This window comes from Manduca sexta, chromosome 17, assembly GCF_014839805.1.
Source record: "Manduca sexta isolate Smith_Timp_Sample1 chromosome 17, JHU_Msex_v1.0, whole genome shotgun sequence".
NCBI classification, from domain to species: Eukaryota; Metazoa; Arthropoda; class Insecta; order Lepidoptera; family Sphingidae; genus Manduca; species Manduca sexta.
Genome location: NC_051131.1, coordinates 5833711 through 5855054, shown reverse-complemented (window position 1 = coordinate 5855054; position 21344 = coordinate 5833711). Strand labels below are relative to the sequence as shown.

General features: G+C 33.7%; 1 protein-coding gene across 3 annotated transcripts in view; it reads left to right on the top strand.

The window, feature by feature from the left end:
- The first annotated feature begins 2311 nt into the window (after positions 1-2311).
- Positions 2312-21344, top strand: part of LOC115454150 (partitioning defective 3 homolog B) — a 46888-nt gene continuing 27855 nt past the window's right edge. The window contains exon 1 of one of the 3 annotated variants that reach the window (XM_030182939.2): positions 2312-2828. In XM_030182939.2, coding sequence (XP_030038799.1) covers positions 2709-2828 — 120 coding nt within the window. In that variant the 5' untranslated portion in view covers positions 2312-2708. Of the gene's footprint in view, positions 2829-20170; positions 20257-21344 lie in introns of those variants that run through there. The other 2 variants (XM_030182911.2, XM_030182903.2) reach the window with 2 other exon arrangements.

Below are 21344 nucleotides of genomic sequence, written 5' to 3'. Positions count from 1 at the left end.
CAACTCGTGCAGTATTTTTTAGGTATTACTGTTACAATAAGCTGTATTTAAATGTTATTTAATTCCAAATTAAGTATTTTTTTTGTTTCACCGCATCGAAATACTGTAATATTAATATTCAAATGATTACTTAACGACACTCAGAAGTCAGTAAGCGCATAATGGCGTCCTATCTACAGTAGATTCGTATTGTTGTGGGTGTTGAATGTCGCATGGCATAATTGTGCGTATAAGGTATAGAACGTCAGTCGCCGCACGTCTTCCGCATACTAATGCCCTTAGCTTTGAACTTAACTATCCAAGTGCTTCAAAAACCAACGGATAGAGTATGTCCACGTGGGGATTTTTATGAAATTATCTACTTACTTAAAATATTTTTACTTGGGTGACTGCGACTCTTGAGCGTACTGGTTTGAAAGTTGACTTCATTAATCGAGTCCTATGGAATCATAATCCACTGTGATCATTTTATGAAGAACCGTAGGTAATGCTCGTAGTTTGTGAATGTCCAGAATGCGCGACCAACACAAGAACATAAGTAAATTGATCAATGAGCCCCGTTTTATTTATGGTTACTAGCAAATTTCAGACACAATGTAACAAACTCCTTATTTTCGTAACAATTGTAGGTATAAGATGGTGAATTTTATTAACTGAATCTAAAGTTGGTTACCGAAAGCTAAAATTTTATAATCATCGATTAATATCGTCATGCTGATTTAAATGCCACAGTCCCTGGCCTGGACTCAAAGAGTGACTTTTTATTATAATATTATCATTGCTATTCAGACAGGTGTATAAGGAATAAATAGAACTGTATTTTGCGCAGATGCAATTACGACTAACCGAGCAAATAATTGCTTTTTATGTCTAGTCCCCTTATAATGACATCTTTATGCGAAACATTATAGGGTTATTTAATTTTTGGGTAGAATAGAGTTCATAATTTTGCTTGACATTTATTTAAGAACAATTTCTTTTTACTCGCATAGGTACATTACACTTCTATTCTCATAAATTATGCAATTAAGTAGGTAGATACGGTGTTCCGTGACGGCAATTACATATTATGCATCATAATATAACATTGAATCACTACAGTATATATGCCAGTTGAAGAATAATAATTGTTACACGTACTTACAATGGAGATATACAAGTATGTATACTCCGTAAAGTTAAAGTACGGGAAACTATGTTTAGTGATATGGAGTATATGATACATATAAGTCAATATCGCACACCAAGCAGCGAACGGAGGGTGCATACTCGCGCATTTTTTGGGTGCACGTAGAGCGACCTTATGAAATAAAAGTAGCAAAAACAACAGCCATGGTGTCATTTTAAAAACTTATTTTTTAAGCATATGTTTCTTATTTGCTGTGTCCAGGAAGTCTTAATTTTAATTAGATCTTTTACGTCCTACCTAACGAAAACGCTTTGTTACTGCGTTTTTGAGCTTTGTGATATATATACCTCTATACAGAGGGACAAAAACATTTTGACTTACTTCAACCCTCAAAATATGGTCTATTCTTTTGTGATTGGGTGTAATATTTATTTTATAGTCCTAGTTGGAACTGTCTCGATTCGTTGGCGGTATAAGTACCCTGGTCTTTGGCCGATGTTAACGAATGCTAGTAAAAGAAGACTAGACCCTGAAATGATATATTCAACTACTGTGGGATTCTGTGTGGACATTTTAACTACACAGAACCCCACAGCGCTGATCCAAATGCGACGTTTGCCCCTTTTGTGGAAACTAAGTGATCATCAATTTCAAGGATGTTTGTATCCGAGCAATTGTTGGCATGGTGATATTGATCAATTAGATTAAATGTCTTTTACACGCAAGGGTAGTGATGATCAAGCCAAGCGACTAAGTACTGTGTAGCGGTCGTTCGAAGGATGACATCAACCTATCAATTCAAGTGGTGTACATGCAATATGTGTGCGTGTGAATTGTGACCTGATAGCAAATACCGACGCACACATGTGGTACTAGTAGTAAGTTGTATGTACTCTTAACGGTCTAAAACTAAGTGTACTCTGACAGTGTAGACCTTATTACGAATTCTTGCAACTTAATGAATCAGTCGTTAGTCAACTAGGGGCGGTTTCATTCAAAATTGTGTGCAATAGTTGGTATGTGAGTGAAATACGAACCAGAGTGATGCAGGTATGACGCGGCACGCCGGGGCCACCACCACAGGCGCACAGCTGCCCGACGTGACGCCGCCGCCGATTGGCTGTAGAGTGGAACCGGTCGCCGCGTCCCGCCGCACCGCGCCCCTCGCCCTCGCCACAAACAACTTCAAATTCTTATTCATGTTCTTTGCCACGACCGTTGCTGCCGTTAAGAGCGTGCGTCAAAAGTGTGCGCCCGTATTTCGCGTAATCTTATCGAAATGTGTTAAATTTTGAATGCCATTTGTTCATTTGGCATGTCACTTTTGTACTTGTGGAAAGCGAAGAGTTACTGCATACTTGGTGAGACGGGACGCTATGAGAGCGCACGGGCGATCCAGTGTTTTTGTTCTTTTTGTATCATTGGTGAGACGTGATTGGCGACGCAGGGTTACATTAGCCATGTGCATCAGATAGTGTCTTGCTCCTATTAGTTTGTCGACAAACTAATATGCTAGCTAGCAGTGGATGTTGCGTGCGTGATTTCCAGTGATTTGGTGAATCTCTGATGTTGTGTTGACATGAAAGTGACGGTGTGTTTTGGGTCTGTGCGGGTGCTGGTGCCGTGCGGCGCTGGCGATCTGCTGGTCAGGGACCTCGTGCGGGAAGCGACGCACCGCTACAAGAAAGCTACTGGACAGGTCAGTTTACTTTGAAATACCTGTAGTATGGTTAGTTTTCGCGCGGTTTCCACTAAATGTCATTCGTTAGTTGCTGGTATAACTTTGTCCCTATTTGTGATGGAATATGGGCGTAACCATGTAATTAAAGTTGTTTGTTTTTGTTTGGGCACCATGTAGGTATGTACTCTAATCTTTACTTTTTTGGTTTTATTAGTTCCCAGATTACATGTCTTAGTCACCGGTGATTTATTATGTAAATTTGCGTCACTCTGTAATCATGGTACGTTGAGTTACCTCCAATATAGCCGCTTGTACAGACCTATACAAAATAACATTTTACATTTACGTTACTGCGGGCAGGCCAGTTTCCTTTAGAATGCGGACGCTCGAGACCCGGTTGTTACCTATTTCACTATTACCAATTTTCATATTACTCGTTGAGGTAGATAAAATTGCCATACCATCATTTTTTGTTTTTACATCGACGATCATTTGCTTACGGAATGGCAAAAGAGCAAGAACTACTTTAACGACAATATGTCCATTCTTGGACAGCATTAGCGGTGTCTCAATGCTGTCTATCTAGATTTATGGTCTTGCTGCTGGTATTTCTCAATGTTCGCGTTGCATACTTCTATGACAAGGTTTTATTGCTAATAAAAGTATGAGATGCGTTTAGTAGGCGTTACATTAACCTTCATAAACCATCATAATACCAATGCATGCATGATAGCATTGTGTTGTTACCATGGTGCCCATATAAATACTAAACAATGGGCACTTAATTGTTCCAGGGTGAAAATAAGCCAAAAAAATTATATTCAAATTTTTAAAGCTATATTTGTAACTATACAACTAAAATGAAGAAATAAAACTTAATCAACCAATAGACTCAGACAGTGTAAAAATATATGTATATTATAGTCATCTAGCAACATATTTTAGATAATATGGAGATAAAACCTATCTATTTGATAATTAAATAAACACTCCTCATCTTAAGATACTGGGTTCGTATACGCTTTAATTCAATTATGAGCTTGAACTCTCTAAAATAGTCAAACATAAAAATTCAATCATAATGGTGATCCATAACGTATGATGTCCATACATTCTCTGATCACTGATTAACTATCAGCACAAATTTGGCGTTAGATAGTTGTCCTAAACACGCTTGCATCTATAAGCATTATTATTTGTCAATCGTCGGAAGCAGTCGACCTTGCTTGCACTTCGTCACATCGCAAATATATTAACTATCACCAATATCGTGAGAAACTACCGTTTTGTAACGAATACGATTTTTTTTTCCATTTCCAATGAATTACCTTCGATACTATGAATAATAGTAATCATTTTAACATGGATTATCATCATTGATTTGGAATATTGTTATAATTTTGGACCACCTTGATACTACGAGAAAAATTATCAATATCATTATGAGAATCCGCAAAACAATGAGAAATTTAATCAAATATGTTAAAGCAACAAACACTGCAAATGCATAATTATTTCATAATGTTCCTCGCGATACGCGTAACCACTAACGTTACAGATTAAACTGCTTACATTAATAATTAATGCTATGCTGTACAAATATGAATGCACCAATAGGCCAGTAACACAGTTTTGGTAAACGTTTATATTTATATGCATGATTGGATAGTTGTTACTCAATTAAGGAGTGAAAAATAAGTTTTTTCTCTATTCTGGCAAAACGATATAATCTGCAGTTTTAAACACGACATCGACTGGTCACTCATTAAATCTATGGTTAAACTAGTTACTTGACAAATCTAGACTTCAAGGAAACCTGGATATAAATAACCAGTTAAGTTAAAAGTATAACTAAAATAAAACACATTTAAACGTTAAGCGTTGTAAATTTTAGTAACTCGATTAGTCACAGGTGTTTCGTTTAACTTTGCTCAGTTCACCGTTTCAAAACTTTGTTATTTCAGTATAAGTATTATAGCGTCACGTATGATTGACTTGAGGGCGGTTGTAAATTTTAAGTCAGTTAAAGTCCGGAGTCCAGTTTCTTGCAATAATATGAAGGAAACAATGCGTTCGTTGTCGCGCCCAATTATGTGGCTGCCATGCGAGTACAACTTGAAAAACTCGAAACACCTATTGTAATGTGCTGTATGGAGCGGTTAGGCGGTGCCTACAAATCTTGTCCAACGACCGGTTCTCGGAAAAATGACAAGACATTCTTTTGAGTAGATTCGATGATCCCATAAATTTATGTTCCATTGAGGCTTGATCGAATTATGGACGATAAAATACCTCAACGTAAACGTGTTGGTTCAACATAATAGTATTCCGGGTGGCAGAGTCACAGATATAGTTTCGTATAACAAAGAAGACTGTTCTAATGTTTCCCGAAAAGAACTATAAATTTAGCGATTTGTTAGACGAACATAAAAGGCAATAAACGCGAAAACAAAATCCATAACTTGTGGTTTCATATTAACTATTTTTTTGAGAATACTGTTTATAGTTTTCTAAAGATACATTTAAAATAAAATTAACAGTGGACCAAATATGACAAAAATGGATTCCTCTTATAACACGCCATATGTTTCTTTTGAAGTATATTGATGAACGCTTGTCCAAGCTTTTAATTTTTTGTAACACTTGTTCCCTCGTGAATTGGGATTCACATGTTGGCGATATTTTATTACGGTCTTGGGTGATGAGAACTTTTTTTATATCTGTAACGGCCCACTACCAGGACAAGGACCTCATTTCCACGCTTCCAATTTTTAATAAGGTTTATTTGAGAACATATTGCCAATCTAGAGTAACATTATGTACTAGTGCGCCTACGCAACTTTTTGTTCAGTCCCGCTATACTTAAAAATAATCAAAATGCGAACAATACGAGAACTCACCGATTATATTTCTTACACATATCATTTTTAAAATTAAATAGAACTGGCTTGTCATTGTTGCAATTCTTTATGATTCATACACGTGGGACTAGTTATTGTCTCTATAGAATCTTATGTCTAAAATTAGGGAAGTAGATAGAGTCCATGAGTTACTCTTGCCTTATTATACATATCACGATATCAAATTCTTTTATTGTAAAATAATAATTAATATTTGAACGCTACTATTAATAATATTAATCTCTATCTGCGATGACTACTAATTCCAATTTGCTGGTCGTATTGCATTAGATGTGCTTTATACGCATTTATAAGTGCAATAAAGGGGTGAAAAACTGGTTCACGTCAGGAACAGCTAAACCTCTACAGGTTTAGCTGTTATCAAAGTAACATGGAAGCCATAGTAGCTAACGTTAAATACGCATAGCAGCCACACAGGCACCTACCTATTGCAATGTCCTGGTTTGGACATAAAATCTATGCTATAAAATACGTTTTTGCGTTGTATCTGTACCTTTAAATGTACATTACCATTACCATTTGAGGTTTTATCAAAATTTAATTGATAACGATAGAATAATAATATTGAACCTAAAAAAACGTAGATTTGTGTTATCGGTGATCCTAAGTGTAACTGCTTACTTATTCTAGTTTATCCAATCAACTTTTTTGATACAGCTTCTTTAAATCTATATGAGAGTGCAAAATGTAGATAGAATGCTATGAATGACATGAGAATGTATACTAATGACATTCAAAAACGAATACGAGTATCATTAGAGTAAGGATTGTGTATTCATTAGGAAGTATAAATATATCCATCCGTACTCCACATAAATATTTAATAATTATGTAAAAAAAATTATAGAACACACAAATATAATATTAAGTTCTGAGAGGAAAATATTTCCTCATTCATTCAGAATGGGTAACAGATTATAATTGTAAAGTAAGGTTTTTCACGTTTGGTTGACATAATAGTATAGACTATACACATATATACATCTTTTTTTGGTGTTATAATTTATTGGAAAAGGCAGTAATCATAGTTTTTTAAAGGTTTTGTAAGAAACTAGAGTAGGCTAGGTGATGCTTATTTTATTTCTTGCTCTTTTATTCTTGATAATGCACCTTACGCTCGCACACCTGTTGCGCTGTAAATATCGTTTGAGGGCAACGACTGTTGGGTCTGAAAAGTGGTTGACATTATAAACTTTTAACTTATACGTTTCTTAATATTTTCTGTTTACATTCACATTTAATATAATGTATGCATCCATAACTTAATTATCAGTATAATACTTATACTTTTTTTTCTGGAAACTTTTTATTTTAATATTTATGCGTCTATCTTATTTCATTACTCTAAAAAATACTTTATATTACATTTTGGATATTTTTTTATGTGTTGAAGTTATTATTACCTCGTATTTGCTGGTATTTAATCGGGTTTTACACATTTTTAAGACGGCCTCCTAACCCAATTACGTGTCGTATTTGATAAGATTAAGTTACAAGTGAGTAGAATTAATACATTGACCTTTCTGCTATCGGACAAATAAAAAACACAGTGTAGGTAGGTAGACGACTCAATAATTTCTCTAAATACTTTAGATATCTTTATTTGTGTTATTTTTTTATGTTATTTCTAAGTACCGCGTCGATAAATTACTGAAACCACTGTACATACGTAATATGTGTATTTTATTCTTGGAAACAGTATTGAAATAGTACTTAATTCATGTTATTTGTATGTATATGGTATAACTTATTTGTAACGGTTTAATGCTATCCAATTAAGACAAACGTCCATAGCAGTTATGATAAGAATATTTTTAAATCTGTTCTGTAATTAACCTGTATTATTCCTTGTCACTTATGGATGGTATACATCATTTCGGTCACATATCTTACACTTATTTACGTCGTATAATTACAGGGACATATACAAAAATGTAATTATGTTTTAACTCATTATTTTTAAAAATGGACATTATATGATGGAGATTAAAGCTCTTTGTGTTATTAAATGTAGAAAAACATTTACGACAACATTATCTGCGTTTACGCATATTAACAATACTAACATAAAAATTAACCATAGTTTTTTAACGATAACAATTTCATAGGGAAATAAAAGCAATCATATTAAGCAGAAAATGTTATTATAGAAACGTATGCGTATCTATTAGATTATGAAAAATAATTAAATACTAGCATCTGCCTGCGGCTCTGCCCCCATGAAAAAGTTTTCCGGGATAAAATGTAGCTTATAGCACTTAAGAATAAAAAAAAAATCGATTTAATAGTTTGTAAGAATAGCGCGTTCAAACAAACAAGCTCTTCAGCTGTATAATATGAGTATAGTTCAAATCTATTATCTATATATATAAAAATGAATTGCTGTTCGTTAGTCTCGCTAAAACTCGAGAACGGCTGAACGGATTTATCTTATCTTGGTCTTGAATTATTCGTGGAGGTCTAGGGAAGGTTTAAAAGGTGAGAAAAATTCGTATAATTGCCGGGAAAATCCTCAAAACAGCATTTTTCTATTTCCCATACAAACGTTTTCTAACTAATACGTAGAGTCAATTTGAGCTTTATTGCTATTGTATAAAGTTCACTGTTGTCTAAGCAATGTAGGTGTGTTCCTAACATCAAAGCAGTGTGCGTTGGAGCACAGAATATAATAATGTAATGTCGCGTTCTGAAACTCAACAAAAGTGATATCGCGGACCCGACTAAATTGAACAGTCACAAAATTTAATATATCATTAGTTATTTGGTTGGCTTCACGATATTATTTCTTTTGTTTTACTTTTAGGCAGTAAAGTTTAATTCACGTCTAGTTAGTGATTAGTTCTCGCAGTTGAAGAAAAACGTAAAAATAATTAATAATCATGGATATTTCGGCCTTTAAAATTTAATATGACGAAATTTTAAAGGCAGAAATATCCATGATTATTAATTATTTTTACATTTTTCTTTCAACTGCGAGAACTAATCACTAACTAGACGTGAATTTAAATTCTTTACTTGCCAATACTTGTTTAGTTACCCAGATTAAAGCCGAAACAAAATGTATGAAAATGGACCTTGAGGTATCGCCTTAAAATGCATGTTTTCGTTATGGACAATTTTTGAGCTACTTTTGCATATCTATACTTATAATAAATCTGTAGAGAGGTCAATTCTGTACATGAAATATATTTCCAAAATAACTGGGGGTGATTAGGGATCGATACTGATGCCAAAAATGCAATTAGTAAAATTTTTGTCTGTCTGTCTGTATAACCGTTATAGAAACAAAAACTACTCGACGGATTTTAACTTAACTTGGTACAATTATTTTTCATACTCCTGAGCTGGTTATAGTATACTTTTCATCACGCTACAATTAATAGGAGCATAGCAGTGATGGAAAATGTTGGGAAAACGGGAGAAGTTACTCCATTTTTTAAGCTTCCGTCATTTCGTGTGCAACCTTAATGGTTAAAAGTTCCTTCGATTTCACCAGGATCCCATCATCAGACCCTGACCGGACAATCGGACCACCTGCATACCACCATAAATTAAAAAAAACATCCCGAGAAATTGAGCACCTTCTCCATTTTTGAAACCCGAAATCCACGCGGGCGAAGCTGCGGGCGGAAGCTAGTATTGTATATAAACGTTGATGTAACGTATTTTAGAATTTACAGTCGTTGGCAGTGGGCGTATGTTCACAAGTCCTGAGTCACGCGCACGTGTACCGTCGCGTCATATTCCATGCCCAATTATGCGACAAACAGCTACTTAGCATTACCACGAAGTCACAGTCGCAGAACATTCCTCTTGTAACATGATTAGATTGGTAATGAGAATGAGGCGTAAATGGACCTATGGTTCGACAAGTTAAACTACGATCTAAGATTTTTTACAGTTCCGTGTTCTGGCTTTCTTTTATAGAGACAAGTTATTCTTAAGTGAGAGCGCTATTCTTGGCTGTAAAGCTCAATAGTTGTTTATTTTATCTTGTTTATTTATGTTTATAATGTAAATAGCTTTTAGTTACAGTTAGCCTGCCTTGAAGTCCCTTAGCGGGGTAAACAAGCGTCTGTAGTCTGCGAGATAATGATCCTTGAACAACCGGTTGGGAATCTGAATGTTCTACAAGTATTAAAAGATAGAATAACGATCAAGAAAAAAACGGGGTATTTAGTACTTCACTTTAGTTTTGTGTGAAACGGTGCTCCTAACTCTGTCGATTTGATCCTTTCGTATTATAGACAGCGGACATGAACATACAGAGTGGTATTACCACTATATATATATATATATATATATATATATATATATATATATATATATATATATATATATATATATATATATATAATATTAAATTTATTTACTAGAATATGCTACGCGTAGAATTCAGAACAAACACGTTAATGTACTATTACTTACAAATGACACGAACCAGGAAAAATAGTTGAAATCAAGTCATAACATACTCCGAAACCAACGTCATCGGCATCAATCATAACAGCCTATAATGAACAATTTGTTTCGCCGTGCGCACAGCAAGGCACCATTCACAGTGGAATGCATCACACGTTTTTTGCAGCATAAAGAGATATCAAATTACCGATTTATCGAATATCATAGGACATAATAATAAATAATATGTGATGTAGAGACCATCATGTAAAGAGCCAAATATACTGATATGACCAGGGACGTATTGTGAGGTGAATGCATCCTTAGAGCGATACTAAAATCTACAGAGTACAGACTATGAGTCATGTCTCACTCGGTTTTTATTGTGACGAGTTAAAAACATTTGATTCGTGTTTTGTTTATCAAAACCACAGTTGCGTGCATGCTATGAAATGATGTTAACTGTATTGCAGACGGTTTCTAAAAGTTTTTGTAAGCCTAATAGAATGAACTGTTTAACATTACTTTATGCAGGTAATAGATACGTTTGGTTAAGTAAGCTAAACTTTATCAATACAAAACAGAAAACATAATCACGTATGTACTTCACATTTGAAAATACAAAAATAAACATTTACGAAAATAATTTAAAATATTTTCGGTAGTATGTATTTAATGTTATGGATCTAGCTATATCAATTAACTACATATAACGAGAGCCCATAGATCATCACGAATCTCAATATGACAAAGTGATTACGATGCGTAACTAGTCTAATTTACCCTGGCTTTCCTTGATAAACCAGAACAAGCATTAATCGCTTGGAAATAATCACAATACGAATGAATTTCAGTTCCGAGGTTGCGTACCTGTATATTCTTTATAAATCTTATAAAAGGCGTGTACCGGCAAGGTTTTTGACTCCACAAATTTTTTGTTGATTGAACACCTGTATAGATCAATAAGACGCTGCTAGGTTGCCATTTGAGTTCCTGTCTATGCCAGGTTTGCGATTATGATTTGTAGGTGAGCGTACTATTTTAACAAGTGACGTAATTAATAAACATAATTCCCTCGTTTTATAATATCTAATAAATAATAATATTTATAAATATATCAGCATTGTATTTTATGCTAACTCGCTGCTCCTGAGACAAGCCTTCTCTATTACTGAGGGAGTTTCGATATTGGAATTGTGGTATAGACGCCCCGGGGGTATAGATGCCGCGAGATTTTTAAGTACAAGATACAACACTCCCTAGCTAAAAGTATAGATGTCTTTAGGGCCAGGAATATAAATAAAATAGTTCGACAATATTAAATACCCCATCGAACACTAAAATGTCAATAATACTTTAGGAAAACTAATTTCGTAGATTTAAGTTTAATTACTTATTTAAAATGATTTTTGAGAAATTTGTGCCGAAAATAAAAAAGAAGTTAATCAAAATAAATGAACTAATAATACACGATATAAATTTTGTTAAATTTGGAATAAAACTACATCTTGTGTGATCAAATAATGCTGTTTATACACCAAAAAAGCACTGGGGCTACTATGCTCTACCGTAGGTAGGCGTGTATCCTGTTTGTTAGGGTTGAAATATTTTTTTCTTTTTTTATGTACGTAAGGAAAACGTTTTTCTTCATTTACCGATTTTAATTTCAAGGATAGATCTACCAATAACATTGAATATTTTTAAATAATATCAAAAGTTTTCGTATCACAGCTTAATTTAAAAAAGTGCGGCATCTACCACCATTCCCTTAATACATATAGCTAAGTAAAACGATTATATCTAAACGCGGAGACTACAATAGGCATAAAAACAAGTTTTTACAACAGTTGTACATTGTGCTGAGATTTTGTAAAAATACGCCCGACATGGAAATATTATTTACCAGTTTATTGTGTTACTATTTTCAAGGTCAGCACTTTACTGTGTGCTGTTGGCAAATTCACCGAAAGCGAAGTTTACTGTTAAGGAACATTTGGACTATTTTGCATGGGTAATGGGTGTACCGCGGTTATTCAGTTTGTATGAATAAAATTGTGTTTGGCGAATTGTTTTCTGTTGCACTATTGTGTTGTGTTAAATTTGAATATTTATAAAAGAATAAGGTAGAGTTTTTATGTACCCTATACAGCATTTATCGTGACTGATAATATGGGACATGCAACGTAAAAAGTAAAATGTCAACGTAAGAATATCAAAGTGTAACTTTTACTTATATATATTTTTTAAAAAAATTAATAACGTTTTGCGTAAATTAATTACATGTCCCCGATAATTCAAATATACATGGTTCAAAACAATTTTTGGATCGCAAGTTGAGGTGGTACACAATCTTAACTCACAATTAAGATAACCAATACACATACATTGCATGTCAGTTTATTACCCAGAGATTTATTTGAGACTGCATGTTATTTGCTACAATCTGCTGGGGTACTCTGGAGAATAATTATCTCTCTGTGAATGACTAATATTTTAGTAATTTTTAAGTAATATTATAACTAAGTAGGTTGTAAAAATAATCCATAATTAAATTATATTTTCCGCATAGTACGGAAATAATAATTATTCCGACATAACGCAGGTACCTGTTGGGATCAGGTAGACCAATAGCTGATTCCAAACAAGGCTTTTCATAAACGGTGATCCTTTACAAACTACATTTCTATTTTTTATGCAATGGAGGCTCGATTTAGCGCGCACTTTTTGTGTTGTTCCCATATTCTGTTGCAACCTGAGAATAAAGCTTTGCAGAAGTATATCTTATTGACTATCTTCGCAGGGATAGAGATTAGAGTCGTAAAAACCGAACGAAGACGGAAAAAAAAAATGTTTTAAATTATAAAATACAGTGATTATACGACTTACAATTGTGTTCCATTATGAGTACAATTAAATACATTAGGTTATTACGCGTACATTACTTTTCGAATATTTTTTTATATGCGATGTTGACACATTTTTACAATTTTTAGAATAGCTATTTACCCTATCAATACTAATATATTATGTTGGGTAACATATTCAAAATAACCAGATTTATTACCCCAAATATTAGGTAAGCTCAAACCTATAGTTAAAACTTGGTTACATTAAAAAATAACCTTCAATCATAGTAGCTCTGCAATATTCAATTAAATTTAAATGAAATTACGGATATACTCAAGGTGGTAAGATAACTCGAAAAATTCGTTCTAAATACTTATGTGAAAGCAATAAAATGTTCAAGTAAATGATGCAAACATAAAATGTTTCTTCAGTCTTATAAATATTACTAACACAGCATAGCAAGAACAGATGGAGAGTGTCTCTCGTCTAGGTGGAGACGGTTTTTATCTGTTGTAATTATACCCCTGAGCGGCGGGCAGGGCAGGGGGCGCGCCTCCAGTGGAATGTTACCTGCCAAGCGCCATACTGCCACGATTTATAAAGCGGCGCTATTGGACGCCTTCCGTTGACTGTATGCTCAGTGCTCAGTCCTCACTACTCAGCGCTCTATGATAGCACACTTTCTACTCGTATTCAGTTAATCATAAAAGTTGTATAAAGTAATATGATGTGCTTTGTTTGTCGTTTTTGATGTTATAAACATTTTTATTGCAAGCACTACGAATTGTGCAATTTGTATTGTAAATTAAGTCTATTTAAATTCTTTGTCCTTGAATTTTGGTTTGTACAAAAATAGCGACATTCGAGGCGATAATAGTTAATGTAGATTGAATTTTCCGCTGTATTTGTAGCGGAACCGCAAAGTATACATTACGTGTAGACATTTATAAATGTTCATTGGTGTTCACTCATGTGGAGTATATACATTTATATCTAAAAAAATATAATAATGCACTATGCTCTAATTTTTAGCGCCTAAATACTAAGAAATATATTAAAGTGCTTTGTCTAGAACAATTTACATTTGGATTAACTGTATTTTCACGTTTTGTTGAACTCAGCTTTACAATAATGTACACTGGTTTATGATTCCGGAACAAAGGGCGCAGGTAGCTATTTAAACAATGTAAAAACAGTACCTGGCTGGGTCCCATTGTTCAAGTTGCGATGCAGACCTACGCACCATTGTGCGTGCCTGCCTGGCGATACCCATCCAGAAATGTAAATTGTTTTAGTGGAATTTAAATTATTTTTATATTTAACTTCGGTTGAAACCACAAATTACTGGAAATTGGCGATCATGGGATTTAAGTTGAAGGTAGAGTCGCCATATTTATATTTATATAATAATTAACATTATTAGTTACATATGTTAGTAAATAGATGTTTAGTATTCATTTAGTGATAAAAAAAATATATAATGTTTCAAAATGAACTAGCTATGTTCATGAATTATCTATTTATAATAAAAAAGATACATGTGTCATTTACGATAAAGGAAAAAAATCCACGCGGACCGAAACCACTGTTACCCACAATATTGAAATTGTTTGTAATTTCGTAATATCTCTACAGTATGTGAGACATGTACCAAACAAAATAAACTACAACTGAATCACCTATTGAATAGACTTTATTACAACTCTATTTACCCAGTTTACGGGAAGTAACAAAACTTCATCACTCTCGTTTTCTCCCACGGTCGCGTCATCGTTCGCTGGTCACCCCGCAGCCCGCACCAAATAAATATTCACCACGCATCCGTGAAATGTTACATAGTTTACATAAATTCATTAGCGAGTTTTAACTGGAATTTTCGAATGTTTAAATACGCAATTTACATTAAAATTTTGCCGTTTGTAACATTTCGGTAACATCAGCATAGTTGCAAAGAAAAACATGTTCAAAGAGTACTTATCGAGATAAAATTCTACATATAAATATCGTTGTAGGTATTTAATGTAATTAATAATTTGTTCTTTCGAATATTTACTTAACTACTTTAAACATGTGGATTGATATTCAATCGTATTTTTCGCGTGAACTCTACCTAACGATATGTACATAATTAAGATATATAAGCAAAGCAATGAACTAAATATTAAGTAGAAAGCAATAATATTTAACCATATAAAAGGCCAGCAAAATAAGAGAAACGCTGTTGAAAGACTGGTAACCCTACGTAATTAAGCTTGTCCGGCCACCGCAGCTCAGCCGGTCCGTTTCCGGTCGACTTGCAGCAACGAAAGTGGTCGTCTTGAACATATGCTCCGATATGCGTTTTAATTGCGTTTGTAACCCGTATTTATTTAAATGGTGTCGTTTGTTTTCATTTATGTGTGTATCAACTGTATATTATGTATACGCAGCACCACTATATTAAATAGAATTATGCTATATATTGATTATAATAGAATAATATTATATTGAAATAGAAATATACTATAATCAATTTACGTATGTCCTTAATTTAGCTTAATAACAAATAAGTAAATTACGATCGACCTTAGTTAAATTCAATTCGTCCAAAACTGTTTATTTTCCTGTATTATGTAACTCTACATAGTTTACCTTAACAGATTTCTGTTCATTTTGTTATTTAAGTTCTACTGAGTGGAAGGTAATTTGAAAAAAAGACCATGCTTCTTCATACTACATAAGTACTTAACATAATTAACATTTGTTTTTGTTTAATTTGCCGTCCGTGTAGCATCAATCATCTTAATTAGATCGGCGACTTCCAATGTTCTTCCAAGCAATGGATAATCTACTTTCATATAAAGGTTCCCATAGTAAATATGTCTTGGTTTTTGCACATTAGATAGCAAAGAAGACAGAATCGAAAGCCAAGTTTTGTCCTTTACAAATCGTTGCTTTACCAACATAAATAGCTGCGATCGCGTGTTCAATATCAGATTTTATAAAATCGGAGACAAGTACGCAAAGGTACTAGAATTGTAGGCAGTGATATTGCTATGTTCCTACACACAAAATTCCGCATGTGAGGGTCAAATTTGCGAATGGAGGCGGGTCGTCGACCTTGCCAACATAATCAACACTCGACAGATTGATTTGACTGATTCGCGGACTTTTTAACACTTGCTACAATCTTTATAATTTCCTAGAACAAAGGAATCGCAACATTGTGAATAAGATTTAATTTTGAGATTGTAATGCTTAGGCATATATTTCTTTGATATGCAAAAATGGTTTTATTACATGCAGTGGCATATTTAGGTAGTAGTTTTGACATACAAAGATAAAACTAGATGAAGTATTAATTAAATTAAGTAACCGACACATAGAGACGTCATAATTCATAACATATTAATTATTAATAGTCATATACAAATGACTAGGTCAGTAGGTACTTACATTACTGTGTAAATGTTGGATTACTACTTGCCCTAAGCATGTTATTACTTGAGTGCTTAAGCGACAAGTAAACATCTCTGTGATGGTTTCATTAAATGCCTCCATTGTTTCTGAATGGAACAGATGGGAAATTGCGTTTCTAAACTCTATAAATAAGGACGGGGAAAATACTTATTCTTATGGTACATTACTCGAGTATTTACTCTTCACTGTATGTGAATAATTTAAAATTTAAAATTAGTGTCGTTTTATCTAATTAATTTTGAATTTAAGGTTTTGAACCTATATGTAGGTAAATATGTACTTGTACATATATCCAATCAATATATCATTATGTTCAAACTTACAAACATGAGAATTTAAATATATTCTACATTATTGTTAAAACCATTATCAATTTAGTATAGGTAACTACACTAACTTAAATCAAGGCAAAGAAGTATTTTTATATCTATGTATAGTAATTATAATAGATTATAGTGTTACATTTTTTTAAATTTTAAACGAAAGTGTAGTATCTCAGAATATTTATATCTGTACTACATTTCAATGAATATTTACAGCAAGCGTATCTAAATCACAAAACTCGATATATTTATCGCATTGTACGATGTTTTACTTCGCTTTTATCCCGGAAAATGTATGAATAATGTACTCTTCGTTCATGCACTTTATTATATGTGATAGGCATATTAAAATGACTACACTATAGTAGACAAAATTTTCTAGGTCAATAAACTTTGTTACACATTCAGATCCAGTTTTAGAGTCTTGCTCGAAGCTATTTATGTAAATAAGTGAACGTGACAAATACCAATAGATACGGCGGCATAGCAGTGTACCCATAATCCCATGACGGGCTTATATCCAATAGGACGATATGTGCGTAACACTAATATGGTTTCAGGATTCTGTTTTTTTCAAATGAAGCCATTTGAAATAATCAGCCTTATAGACTGCAAGATTAGTTTGCTTGTAAATTGTAATATTATTTTTTTTTATGTAAGATAGGTAGGTTCTACGTTCGCTGGTTAGACGTTTCGGATCTAAAGGTCCTTTGCGATATGTGACGTGTTGTGTATTACATGGCGCTATAACATTGTATAGTACCAAACATAAATTTTTAGTTTGTTTCAAATGTGTCTAGAATGAATGGAGTAAGAAACAACAAACATTTGCTACTCATGTTATAAATTATAATAATATGAGAACCGTCCAGTTTCAACGTACCTACTACGAGTCTAGTGTCATCTATCGGGGAACACTGTAATATTTGTAGTAATCATAATATTATATGAACAATATTATGTATGATATAAATTTATTATATTTTCGACTAGCGGTATATATTAAGTTTAATATTTATGACAGTATATTCGAGTCTTAATATCTACTACATTTACCATACAACCACTAGTAAACACGCTACCTAACCAACGTTTTAGTTCATGGCTGTATTCACAGATGGCGCTACACGTAAACAACAAAATTTTAATTTTTTTATATCCTAACACCTAACTTCTGTAATAAATTACTTTGTGCATTAGTTTGTAGTTTACTTTTTCATTAAAACCTAAACCGTTATAATAACAGAAACAACATAAAATTCAAGAGTACAGTGAAATTCAATGTGCTCAAATTATCGTTATGTAATGTTAGAAGATTGATAAACATATTGAAGAGATGAAATTTGATTTCGTTCACCAAAGTGCGATGATCAAATTTATGATTAAACCTATAATGCCTGAAAAATCACAATAAATTGCTGGTTCACGTTTGTGTTAGCTTAGGCTTCATGTTTATATTAAAATAATTACTATAGTTGGGACATACGCATTAGTTGGGTACGATAAATCTTTTTTAGGATGGGAACACAAAAGTGAAAACCTAGGTATACAAGAACTAAAACTAAATATACATATCTTAACTTTATCCCCGGAAAGGTAGCCAGAGGTATAACCAGGGCACTCCAATTTTCGCCAAGTGTGTTCCATCTCATGATGTCATACGGAGCGAGTCTACGTAATACAATCATAGAGTAAGTAATATACTACGTAAGAACTGTAATGAGTAATAGGTACCTATCCCTATTCCTACATTCAAAATGGCGAAAACTTATTAGATTAATATGTAAATAATTAATTATAATGTGGAAAATATAATCAAATAATTTATTTTATAAAAAAAAAACTGAGAAGGAATTTTATCAAACGAACATAAATAATTTCGAAAAATATCTTAATTGATTAATTATAATTATGAACAACACAGTTCAGAATAACCAAAATATAATGAAAAATCGTCTTATTGAATTGAAAATAATAAACCCGTAAAAGGATTTCTATCAAATAAATTGCAATAATTTCTAAAAATATTTTTGTAAATTATGAATAACATTAACATTAATAAAGTGGGACTGATTTGGGCAATTTCATATCTTGAGCAATATAGGTAGGTAGTTACCCATCGTATCACGTATGACAATGAGTGGATTCAAATCCTCATGTTGGGCAGTGGGCACAAAGCGAACCCCGCCAAGCCAAGTACCGGGCAACTTGCTAATTATTTTTGTTATTCTCGCACGGTATGTTTATTTCACAGTAAGTATGTAAAAATATGTAATGTACCTAGATGAAGTATAATGTCCAACGAGAGACAATTCCATCCTTGATAGTCCCCAGAATGCTAACGATCATTTTCAAAATACTCGTTTGCTAATTTACATGGGCTAAGTACTTAAGTACCACAAAAATAAGAAGTAATTTCAATGTAAAATCCAACGTTAGTGCGCGAGGCGTAATTCCAGTTCGACCTTGAATGGTGGTGAGGTGGTTGTTCGGACGCGGGCCGCGGACACCCCACGCCGCTCTGCCGTTCCGATGGGTGCCCGCGCTGTTGTCCGAGCCTCGTCATGCTTGGCTAAGCACCACGCTCTGCGCACCACTGACCCCCCGACAAGGCGTTTGCACCCTGCTGTATAATCGGGAATATAAAGGATGTCCGCTCTCTTTTCTTGTTACCGATGAAATTTCCATTTTAAAATTAATACGCAATATTACGGTAGGGACCTAGATTGATATTGTGACTGTTACACAAATGATGAAATGGTTGATGCGATCATCCTGAACACACTTGGCAGAGAGTAATACAATATTCCTTATTTCAAAAAACGTGAACTAATAATTCTCATAAATGGCAAGGAAATCCCGAATTTGGTCTATAAAGATTCATTCGGCAAGTACCTAAGATTTTTCATGTGGGTATTTTGACTCTGAGACATGATTACTAGTAAGTGCTATAATAATTATTCTAAATCTCAAATTCAACTCCCATCGGCTCTTCTTTAAGTTAAATTCATTCAAAAACTTAAGATTTAAATAAGTAAAGAAATCAATTTAAAACGAAATTGTTTAAATTGTAAAACTTCTGCTTTAATAATTCTTTTTCTTTCGACCTCCAGCCGGTGCATGTATTTAACGACAAATGTAATCAGTTTTTTAACCTCAGCGTAATAAGGTATATACATATTTAATAATTCAAGGTTACGTTGCTATTGCCGTGATTCTTTTGATTGTTCCATGGCTTAAATATCTAGCATTTTTTGAGTAGATTTCAGAAGAATAAGCATTTGCAGTTGTAGTTACATAGGTGAAGCGATTGTTTACATGGTATGCAGGCACCTCTCAATAGCGCGACCGCCTCTCACAAGGGGCGAGGGTAGAGGGGCCAGACGTGACCTGCTTGCCCTCCTCCCCGCACTGAACAGCGCCGCGACCGGCGCACGCGCAGAAACCTAACCAGTTGCTCGCCGCGCAGCCTCCAGTTTGTTTACATCGATTATTGTAATATGTGATATTTTACTTAATTCATGACTGAAATATTATACAATATACGGATTTGAAAAAGTGATATTTGTGACGATAAGGATAAGTCTAAAATGTGCCAGATTCATTCAGGAATTTTGTGATCGCAGTTTTACTTTGCAAGGAAAGCGTTTCATTTTGTGACATTGCTTGCTATTGTCAGTTCGGTATGCACATTTGCGAAAACGTTGTACAGCTGGACCTGAGTACTTTGTAGGTTTTCTGATGACGTTGCATTGTCATCATGCCAATTGCTTCATTTTACACGATGTTTTATGAAATTTTCCTGATTTCATTCTTAAACTAAGCTTTTAAAATCCCTTTTTATAGTTTCTACTCAGTCTTACTTAGGATAATGTTAATTAGAAACAGTAGTCGGTTTAAACTGGACTTCATGTTTGTAAGTTTAAAGCCGGATTGTTTTACCTTCATGTTGGCATGTTCATTGTGGCGTGACTGCATGCAAAATCAACTTTGCTCGTCTGTGAATAAAAACTTAATTCAAGTATTTACTTATCCATCGTCTGGTCAAATTACAGTTTAAGTAAAAGGCATCGTTTACATTTGAAACCAAAATTAAATTGAAAACAGATTATTCACATTGGTTACCTACCATAATTCCTGACATTACCACGGATTATTTCAATAACGGTGAATTTGTCAATTTCAATGCAAGACACGGCATACTTTACAAAATAATTATAGAAACAATACAAAGCATTGGTACCTACTGCAAACGGACGTGTGAAGGCAACTGCATGTACTTGTGCACACTGTTCCTAATTATTATCATTGCCATGGTATTGTTTGCAGAGTAATATAATAGCAGCTGACACGGATCCATTTACCCAGATCTCGCGGTAGAAAGCGATGTTGGTGACAATCTCTTCAATATTTTTTTATTTCCTTAATTCAGAATGGATTCACCTTAAATACTATTATCATATTAACAATGTATAAAATCTTGTCGGACTGTATCAAGAGAGTCATATTTTTCATTGCCAATGTCTTCTTCCAACCTTCCTCAGAAAAGTTTAGTTTAAGTAACGCCATAAAACATTATGCAT